This window comes from Macadamia integrifolia, chromosome 13 (assembly GCF_013358625.1).
Source record: "Macadamia integrifolia cultivar HAES 741 chromosome 13, SCU_Mint_v3, whole genome shotgun sequence".
In the NCBI taxonomy this organism is placed as follows: Eukaryota; Viridiplantae; Streptophyta; class Magnoliopsida; order Proteales; family Proteaceae; genus Macadamia; species Macadamia integrifolia.
The window spans coordinates 23,277,367-23,288,311 of record NC_056569.1 but is presented as its reverse complement, the minus strand read 5'-3'; the positions used below and the strand labels follow the sequence as shown (position 1 = coordinate 23,288,311).

The window sequence follows — 10,945 nt, the reverse complement described above, 5'->3', positions numbered from 1 at the left end:
AGAATGCTATCATTCTTCATAGGAGGAGGTTAGACAGAAAGAATCCAGGAGGTACTACTTTGGTGTTTTGACATGTTTACTCCTGAACTGGAATGTAATATGACCTTTACATGCAGGTCAACTACCAGAAAAGTAATGCCCGTAGTGACAAGCTTGCACAATGGTTTCCCATCAGCCAAATTTGATTTTAGATAATTTGTTTTCATTTTGTGTCACCTAAGCATGAATTTCAGAAGTATTGGGACAGTAATGTTTCACATCACTGAGATTTCCATACTTGTTCTAAAAAGATTAGAGACCTGGAATAGGGGGGATTGCCGGCCAATCCGCATATTCATTGTCACTGACGCAGAAGCATCGGCAATAAAGTGCACCACGAACAGCTAGATGCCATAAAGATTGCTGGCTAAATTTAACCATCATCTTGTTGTAGATGTAGAGAAGAAACCGAACATCATCTGCAGCTGCACGGACCATCAGTTCAGACAACGGCCTGTACGTCCAAAACTCAGGATCCTGAAATGAATATTAGAAGACAAATTCTCAAGATAATTCCAGTGAAGGCATTAACCTTGTCATTAATACAATAGAAAGATCCTAGATACAAAATAATCACACAAGTTTGTCCTACATCTGGATATGGTGAAACAAAATCAAATAAAATGGTGAGGGGGAAAGAAAGCAAACAAACAAAAATAATCACCAGACCACTAGGAATAAATTGGGGAACCTTTTCATTTGAGACCAGCAGATAGGTAGAATGTTAAGAAGTTACGAAAAGATAGGTATAAACTTTTTGACTCGTAAGTGGAGAACCTCACCTTACTAAAACTAAGAAATAACTTATGGGAAGTGGTCCTCTGTCCAGGAGCACGGCCTATGCCAGCACTTCTTGTGTCTCTCCCTGCCCAAAACAAGGGGCAGACATGTCTTTTCATATAGGGAGGAGAGAGACACATGGGAGCACTGATGTAGGCCACGCTCCCAGACAGAGTAGTTCTTTTCCCCCCAAACATTAATGGAGGCAATGTTCAGAAGATATAGAGATACAGAGGAATTCACATTTCATGTCTTTTAAATAAGGATATTTGACCTCACACATTTTCATTAATGCAGGAAACTTTGAAAGTCCTCATCAAAGGCCTCAGAGCTGACTCCCCATTTAGTGTCAAGGATTCACACTCAATTCTCAATAAACAACTGGAGGTAAACAAGAAAATCAATTCCCATATGCCTCAGCTTTTACATGGACCAAATTTATCTAATCAAGCAAATAAAATCATTTTTATCCTCGAATCTATTTGGAGATTCTGTTCAAATGTGCTTCAGTGTTATCTCCTGAAGGATACTAGAATGTGGCCCTTCAATCGAAACAGCATTTTCCCCATTAATCGATGTTAGTCCTTAAGCTTTGCCATAAGAGTGGTTGGAGATCACCACGCGCCCAAGGCCAAAACCTTCCTTTAGACATTGACCAAAAGAGAACCAGTGCATGCAACATCAGCAAGGGCCTCAATAATCCCAACCGACCCCCCCAATAAAAAAAATTAATTAAAGAATAATCCATATTTTGAAACAATAAATATATTATATACCTCTATCACAAACCACTTTCTGAAACTTATTCCAGTGTTTTCCTATTCAACTGACTCCCTGTATGTAGATCCCTATTATGGGCTAGGCTATCTCAGGAGGAAGCCCAGCCCAAAGGATCACAATCGGCCTCTTAATTGAGGGCTGATTTAATGTAATTAAGTATGGGCCCACCGAATTAGGCTTTCACTTAAATGTTATTTTAATTTCTTTTATCTTCTTTTGGGGCCCATCGATTGTAAGTCCTATTAAGGCCTATCAGCCCTAGTTCTAGTCTTACTCTATTTCTAGTCCTAGTTGCAATAGGAGTGTCTAGTCCTAGGCCTATCCTAGGTTTATCTTGAATTCCTAGCCATATTATGATTGTAAACTTCCCTCTATAAATAGAGAGACATATGTACCATTATTGCTCAGATTTGAATAAAAGAAGTTTGCAACTAAATGCTTAAAGCATCTGAGATAGCTGTGGGTGAGAAGCCCAGGCTGAGATAGCCACTTCCTCTCCCACATTATCTTGTTTTCTCTTTTATTCCCAATTCTGTTCTAGTTTACTGTGACTGAAATTGTTCAAGAATCATCAATTCTGTCCAGAAATATTACTCTCCATCGATCAGCCCAATAAGACCTCTGGCAGCCAGAATCTACCAGCTCAAGATCCCTCTTGGAAGACCAATCAACCCCCACTTCTCTCAGCAACAGAACTCTGTTTCGATCAGGACTTTCAGCCGCTGTCCATTACAGCCCAAAGGGCATTCGATCCACACTTCAGGTCTGTCCAATCAAGTTAGCATCAGTTCTTGAAGTTCTGGCCATTTTCTCCGACAGAATTCTTTCATAATTGGAGGTTTTCTTCCTCACCTTGAAGGCTGTCTTCGACCCAGGTTGTAGCCTCATCAGAGGCCTACAGCCCCAACCGCAGGTATTCTCTCCTAACCCTAGCCGCAGGGTTGTTTCTCTCTCTTAGGGTTTGTTCTTGGTTGTCAATTTTAGGCCTTCTTCCTGGGGTTGTTTATTTACTTGTAAGGGTTATCTTCTAGCTTTGTTTCTTGTCTAAGATCTATGTAAGTGTATTGTTTGGGGTTATACATTGTGGGGGTTAGTTCGTGTAATCTACTCCTAAATTACACCCCCCCCCCAAATAAAAAAAAGTAATTAAAGAATAATCCAAAATTTGAAACAAAAAATATATTATATACCTCACAAACCACTTTCTGAAACTCATTCCAGTGTTTTCCAATTTGAGACAGCCGAGTTGATTAGATGGTGAAACAGGAGGTATTTTCAGAAATATAGCCAACACTGAAAATCTACTTTATGAGCAACTCTTATAGCATCCGGGAAGTAAGAAGACATAAAAGAACCTTAAGCCAAAAGATTAAGTTCCAAAAACATTTGAAATTACATTGTTAGTGTCCGCTCTGCTCTCGCCATCTAACGACGGAGGCTGTCAAGCAATATTATTTTAACAAGGTGGAAGGTTGCTGGAAATTTTCGAAAAGTAAATCTTGATCAATACTCTCTTGGAGCAATTTGGGCCTATCTAGAAAAGTGTATCCTCAGCAGGTAAAGCAAATAGTAATTATCCAACATCAATTGGCAGGGTTTAAAAACTCAGAAGTGGCTATGGATCGGTCTCCATGAATTCCAAATTGAGTCGTCCTGGAATTGGCTAAAATCGTCCAGAATTTGCAGGACTCAGTGGAACTCATTGGACCTTGTCTGATATGAATCTTGGTTAACTGGAAATGGGGTATCCCCCCCCCCCCCAAAAAAAAAAAACCCAAACCACCCCAAAAAAGAAAATCCTTTTTTGGGGCTTAGGATGAAAAATGAAAAACTGAGGTTCAATGGGTTGGGCTTCAGTTGAGACCTTTGGTAACCTGAAACCCACCCAAGCTCAAGCCCAAAGAGAACCTGCGCCTTTCATGTATGATGTGACATACAATACATATGTATATATATGACATACATGTGTAATATAATTATAAGGGGAGGACTCAGCGCAATGGTAAGGTTGCTCCATTGCATCCTAGTGGTTGTGGATTTGAGTCGGGAAACAGCCTCTCTGCAAAGTGGGGTAAGGCCGCATACACTATGACCCTCCCCAGACCTTTCAGTGGCAGGAGCCTTGTACACTAGGTATGCCTTTTTACATGTGTTATATATTTATACCAAGTCATTACTCTAGATAATATACAGGTTAATGCTGGTAAAGTTTACTAATTTAGATTTATTGTATTGCAAGATAAAATTTACTTTTGTATTGACATTTATGCGTGGGAGGATGATTTTCAAATACATGTAAAATGTGCCTCATATTGTACTATACAATGAATTTTGTTAAAATTGAGAAATCCGCTCGAGCCCCACCTAACCCAAGAAAACCAGTGCACAGCTGTGGGCTTAAATGATTTTGATTGTCTCAACAATCCCAAAACTGAGGTAGGGTTGAGCTTGGGTTTGGGCTGGGCTTGATTTCCTATACCCAAGGTTTTAAGTATCCTTCCGTACCCACCAACACTAACTGCTATGTATCGTATATTTAAGGTGCCGATATGATACGATACCGATATAGTACCTAAAAAAATTTTTGGTATTAATGCATGTATGAACCCACATCCTGTATATACAACCAATTGAATGCACTTGTCTCGTCATACTTTATTCTCATTTTTATACATGATATATTTTACATTTTTTTGGTAAAGACATATTTTACATATTACTTATTTACACACTTTAGGCTAGGTTCCTGATTCCCTAATCAACTGCTCAGGTGTATGCGCGTATTATGCTTTAAAACTATATCTTGCATATATCCTAAGCATTTCTCTATTTTCTTTATTATTTCCATACACATATAGCGTAGCTTGCGTCTCTCCAAATACGTTACAATACGTCTCTTAAAATCACTGTTCCGATATGATAGCCAATACCAATACTTTAAACCTTACCTATTCCTCAGGTTGGTTTTGGGCCATCCTGTCAGCCCTATCCCAACCCACCTGATGCGCAGCTCTCAAAATTATGGTCGGCCGATTTGAGTCGTTTTGGCTGATTTTGATCCAATCTTTAAAACTATTACAAACCAGAATCTAAGTAATCAAACAGAGAGAGAGAGAGAGAGAGAGGGAGAGAGAGAGAGAGAAGAGGCCACTGAAACCGTGGGAGGCAACTTACGATATTGTGATATATACTATCGTAGCCTCCCCACCCCACCACACAACACACAAACACAAACAGACAAAACTTATCTCAACTAAATAGGGTCGGCTACATGGATCAATATGAAAAAAAAAAAAGGAAAATCAAGAAGCAACAAAGAAAAAGACGTAAAAATGGACTAAGGGAAGCAGATTAGGCAGAAATTAAAGATGCATCACAGGGACATCCCTTACACGGGGTCGGCTACCCAAGTCCTTGTCTTCCACAAAAATCTATCCATGGTCATACTAGAATCAAGCCCCACCATATGCATGTCTTTTCTCACCACTTCATTAATAGTAATTTTAGGCCTGCCCCTACCTCTTTTGGCTCCCTCCAAATGAATCTGCTCACTCTTCCTTACTGGGGCATCTATAGGTCTCTGTTGCACATGGCCATACCACCTCAGCCGGTTCTCACACACACACACACACACACACACACATATACACATATATATATATGTATGCTCAAACAAAGGGCTTTAGTTAGGGGACTAAAATACCCCTAGCCTACTTATTACAATAACAAATAAGCAATAAGACCGATAGGACAGAATTTACCCTTGAACTTCACTTGCCCTTAAGCTGGAGCATATATTTCACCTATGCTCAACTTGTTATAGTAATTCCGAAAACTAGGGGCAAACAAGGACTTAGTAAACATATCAACTAACTGATTTGAAGAGGAAACAAACGGAGTCTAAACTAGCTTCTTCAACATGGCATCTCGAACAAAATGACAATCCACCTCAATGTGCTTGGTCTGTTCGGGACTAGATTGCCAGCAATATATATAGCTAATTGGTAGTCACAATACATCTTCATGGGTGTAGGCATAGGAAAACCCATCTCAGAAAGAGAGATCTAAACCACATTAGCTCAATTAGTCTGAGCCATGGCTCTGTACTATGGCTTAGCCCTTGACTTGGCAATTGTCCTTTTTTTCTTGCTTCGCCATGTAACCAAATTACCCCCAACAAATGTACAATACCTTGTAGTCGAACGAAGATTGTAATACCCCATCCCAAGATTCATTAATGAAATAATATTTGTGTTGTACCTTGTAGGAACGACATCAAACTTCTCACTCTTAGTGGTATTGCAAGACTTTAAAAGCTTGGATAGCATATATAAATGGAAATTACCTTTATTGAGCTGTTACGAGTAAAGACAATAGGATTATTTTCTTATTGTACTTTTAATTTGGGTTAAATTCCATCAAGGGGCTAGTAGTCCAGTGGTGGTTTAGTGGCTTCATATGGGGGAGATCTTGAGTTCAAGACTCCCTATGTACTTTAAGTGAGACTTTCTCATATTTTGGCTTGCAATACATAAAGCTCTAAATTTTTAAACCAAGCAAGGGAAAAATAGTCAATACACATGAAAGTCACTATTTAAGGATTCCTTGAATAGTAAATTAATTCTAGCATGCATTGAAGCCTATTGGCTAAATTGCAAGTTGAGAAGGGTAGTATTGTCTTTTCACACAAATAGGGTAAGTTGTACTATAATAATTGATGGAGGAGTTAGAATCCTAATATGTAGGGATACCCAAGTTTAGAGAATTATGTGGAATTCCATTGGTGCTAGTGGGTGGTTAGTAGGGGTATTAAGGACATTTCATAACTATAAGATAATGATAAAGGGGAGAATAACACAACAAAGGGGTTTCTTCTCCAAACTCCATTTTTGTTGTCAAGAGAAGGAGAAGCAAGAACAAGGAGAAGATATTCAAGAGAAGAAGAGAGGAGTTGATGGTGGAGTTTGAATTATCATAAATTTGAGCTCCTATTACCTTGTATGTCAAAGATCAACAAAGAAAAAGGAGAGAAGGACGACTTGAGGTACTGTAATCATCTTTAAGACCAACTAGAAGATCCAAAGTGGGAAGAAAGGGTTTGGTCTCAACAAAGTTTCAAAAGTTAGGTAAGATCCTTGGATTCTTTGTGCACGTTTAAATCCTTAATATTAATGACAATTATTGTTAGGGATGGACTTACAATAGGGTATTTAAGTATGGATGGAATTTATGTAGAAGAGGCTCAAAAGAATCTAGAAACTTCAGAGCTAAAAATCAATTTCAGATTGGGATCCCACGTTCTGGCTGACAGAACTTTCTTCAGTCCAAATAGCATAACTCCTTGACCTGAACCCTAAATGAGTTGATTCCAAGTTTTTTAGAAACTAGACTCATAGGGCGTCAATTTTGCTAGATATAGGTTTTGTCCAATTTCACTTCTAAGTGAGCTAAAATTACACATGAAGTGGGAGGTTAAATTCTGCCCGACAGCAGAATTAAATTTCTGGGCAGTGTCGATTTGGAAATTAGCAGAAAATGGACCGTATGAAAATGATCATAAGTTTTTCATTCGGAATTGGATTGAGTTGATTCTAGCGGCGTTGGATTCATGACTCGATAATCTACAATTGTTAGAAGAAATCACTCTCTGAAACTATTTTTTTTAAGGACAAAAATGCCCTTGAACATGAACCTTGCTCAAAGAGCGGTGAGGTGTATCATTCCATGATTAGTTATTGAGAATTTACCTTGTTTGTTACCAGGGGACAGTTGACGTGCTGTAAGTTACTGTCGTGGTAACATTATAGCACAAGAATCAAGGTGAGTGATTCCCTTCTTAAATGGTTTCCCTGTATATGTATGTTGCTTGTGATTGCGGTGATGCATTCGCTACGGGCATACAATGATATTGAGTATGTTGATATAATTATAGTGTGATTCAATGATGAGATTGGTTTACATATTATAATAGTGGATGAGTATCTTTTATGTTGAAAATGCATTGGGTCATATTATGGTTATGGGAATCACCAAGAGACGTGTTTGGGTGAGACCTGGTCAAGAAACATATTTGGTGAGACCGAGGTCATGAGACCGCATGGTGAGGTGTATAGGCGCCGAGAGACTTGGGTGAGACCTAGTCAAGAGACAACATGGTAAGGCACCCATTGCCAAGAGACATGATTGGTGAGACTAGAGTTAAGAGACCTTGTGGTGAGGCCATGGAATGCCGAGAGGCAATGGAAAATGTATTAGTTAGATATTTTTATAGTTGTTACATTGCTAACTCATGAAATGTAATGATTGGTTGGTTTGTTTTCATAAATATATATATGCATGTCCGGTGTAGAATTGTTTAGGTGGGGTTTTACTCACTGAGATATCGCGTTCACCCCATTATCATACATCTTTTCCACAGTTCAGGGCTATAGGGCTGGTAAGGAGCCTACAAGTTGATGGTGAACAAAAAAGAAAATATCTTTTGTCATTTTGCTATTTTGTTGTCTCTGAATAGATATGAGAACTTAATGTAAATATTAACCAAATATAATGGGAACTTGGAAGTTTGGATGGTAATTATTTTGGCAGTGCGATCCTGTTAACTTTGACATGTAATAGGCCTCTATGGAAGGTTTGAATATTCAATGTTTGGAAGTGAATGTTATGAACTATAAATGGATGTTTGGTTTTAAATTTTGATCATTTGATCGCCACCCGCGAGGGTGGGACCATACCATGCCCCGAGTTTGGGTCATGACAAAGATCACTAGCCTAACCAACCCAATTAGTATCTGAAAATGTCAACTAACTTCATATGCTTATTAAGATGATAAATCAACCCTTACTAGGTGCACCCTCCATGTAATGAAGGATCCGCACAACTGCATCTTAATGAGATTTTTGAGGAGACTGCATGAACTGACTGAGTACTCCAACAACAAAATAAATGTTTGGCCTGATAATGTTGAAGTTTATGTAATAGGGGTACTTTAGGATCTATCTTTATATTACGGCACTGTTTGACAACATTCCGTTTCTGCCGTTTCTGCGTTTTCTTGTTCTCAGAAATGGAGAAACCTAAAAAATGTTTGATAAAGTTGTTCTGTTTCACCCGTTTCTAGAAACATAAATCAATATTTATGCCTATTTACAATTCTAAAAACAACTTTGACGAAACAAGTCAGACTTGTTATGTCGTTTCTAGGAACGAGTATGAGAAAAAAAAAAAGGTTGGTGTGCCCGATAAATCTTTCTACTATTTAAACCTAAAAAGAGGCAACCGGACCCCCTCTCCTTTTGGGCATCCGATGATACTATTGGGTTTTTTAGTGGCATTATATCTACAAAAAACATTTCGAGAAACAGGTTTGTCAAACACCAAAAAATCCGTTTTTATTTCCAGAAACGTAAAAAGCCGTTTCTGTTATTTTTAGACACAAAAACAGCAGAAATGTTATCAAATGGTGCCTAAGTTGTCCTAAATCGTATTTTTCCTTTTTTTTCCTTTTACCTCCCTAGGGGGGACTATACTCTCTCTCCTCTCAGCTTTTCTCCTTATTCTTTCTTCCTCTCTTCTCTACTTCTCCGTCATTTCTAAACTCAATCTTTTTTATTTCCAACTTGGTATCAGAACTGTAGGTTCGAGAATTGATCAAGGATCTTGAAACCTAGGCTCTCTAGCTTTGGAACCCAACAATAATAGAAGGTTTCAAAGCAGGGAATACTTTGTACATGCCATAGTGATGAATCAATACACTCTATAGAAGCTACTGCTTGTGAAGATTGAAGCTATTCATGCTCCATACATGAAGAACTCAACCTGATCAACTGTCCTGTGAACAGTAACCAGATTTCTGAAACAGCCGTTGTTCTTCCTCATTAGAGCTTTGTTGGAGCTGGGACCTGGTCCATTGGAGTCGCCCTAGGCCCCCTTTTAAGCCCCTAAAAGCTTGATTGCAAATGAGGGAATCCCAAGGTTTGCAACTCCTTTTCTCTGCTGCTGCTACAGTGACTCCGTGAACAGTACCATATCTGGACCTTTTTTTCTTGTTCCTTCCTGGACTGAGGTCGGTTGGAGTTGCAATCAAGTTCTTTGGAGTCACCCAAGGGTCCTCTCAACCTTGGTTCGTCACTTGGTGTGGTGTTGGAACACGACCACAATCTCTCCTTGCTGCCAGGTATCGGTTTTTTCAGTCTCTGTGTTAAACTCCACCAACCCATTCACCAACTCACCCACTTACCTAAAACCCATATTTACTCCCCTTTTGTCCTTCCTACCTAATATGGTGAAACCAAATCAACCAGCGCAAAACCACTGCCCCAGATTCCACCCCAATTCGACCAAACCTCCATATCCAAACCGACGACATTCCTCTGGAAGGGTGGTGATGTCATCTACGATGGGTCCTACTGATGCGGAGGTAAGCACTGACCCACCTTTCCTGGCTGCGGCTCAACGTGCCTACTGTGGTTCTCCTTCTTTACTCAGTGAAGAACTGTGGATGAAGCCTTGTAAGCAATCAGCTACTTCCCTCGTTGGATTGGTGGTGAACTCCCCATTTCCAGCCAAAGAAGATTTAAGAGACCGTTTGGTGTCCTTATGGGAGAGTCCAAGGGAGCTGTGTTCTTATGCTGCATGGACAACGGTATCTTCTTTGTTGATTTCTGCAATGTGGAAGCCAAAATATCTATGCCTGCCTACACTACATAGTGGTGTGACAAACATCTTCTACAGCTGGGTATCCATAGTCTTGATGTTGAACAGTCCATTAAAGAAATGGAAACCATCCTTGTGTGGGTACAAGTCTCGAAAATCCTACTTGATGCCTTCTCTTACGGCAGTATTCAGTCGGCTGTGTCTTGTATCGGTAAGGTTATGGACTTTCACCTTAACCTTGGTAAGTTAGGGCTTCCTGTTGACACTGCCAGGATCCAAGTGTCTTTCAAAAAACACTGCCCGTCTGTCTTGGCTCAAAAATTAATCTCCCAGATGGGTCCTCACCCTTAGTTCACTTCAAATATGAGCTGGAAACCCTCTGTGCTTTCTGTGGAAGAATAACCCACCCCCCGATGGAGCTGTGTATGGCCTTTTCTCAGACTAATGATCAGAAAGTGTCACTCCCCATCCTGGATGTTACTACAAAACCTCTGTTGGTGAACAACTGCCTCCTCCACTCAAATGAGCCCTATATAGCCACAACAGTGATGGGTTCCAATGTACATGTACTGTTAATGTTGATTGGTGGCTTAGAACCACAACCACAATTGGTGTTCTCAGTTGCAGCCACAGCATATGAGCAGCCCAATATCGCCAACGCTGTTTGCATAGGGGAAAGTGGAGGTAGTT

At 39.7% G+C, this 10,945-nt stretch overlaps 1 protein-coding gene across 1 annotated transcript in view; it reads right to left on the bottom strand.

The window, feature by feature from the left end:
* Nucleotides 1-276: 276 nt before the first annotated feature.
* The window catches only part of LOC122058756 (piRNA biogenesis protein EXD1), an 81,759-nt gene continuing 71,090 nt past the window's right edge, over nucleotides 277-10,945 (bottom strand). Inside the window, exon 7 of the mRNA XM_042621428.1 lies at nucleotides 277-516. Coding sequence (XP_042477362.1) covers nucleotides 292-516 — 225 coding nt within the window. The 3' untranslated portion in view covers nucleotides 277-291. The remainder of the gene's footprint in view (nucleotides 517-10,945) is intronic.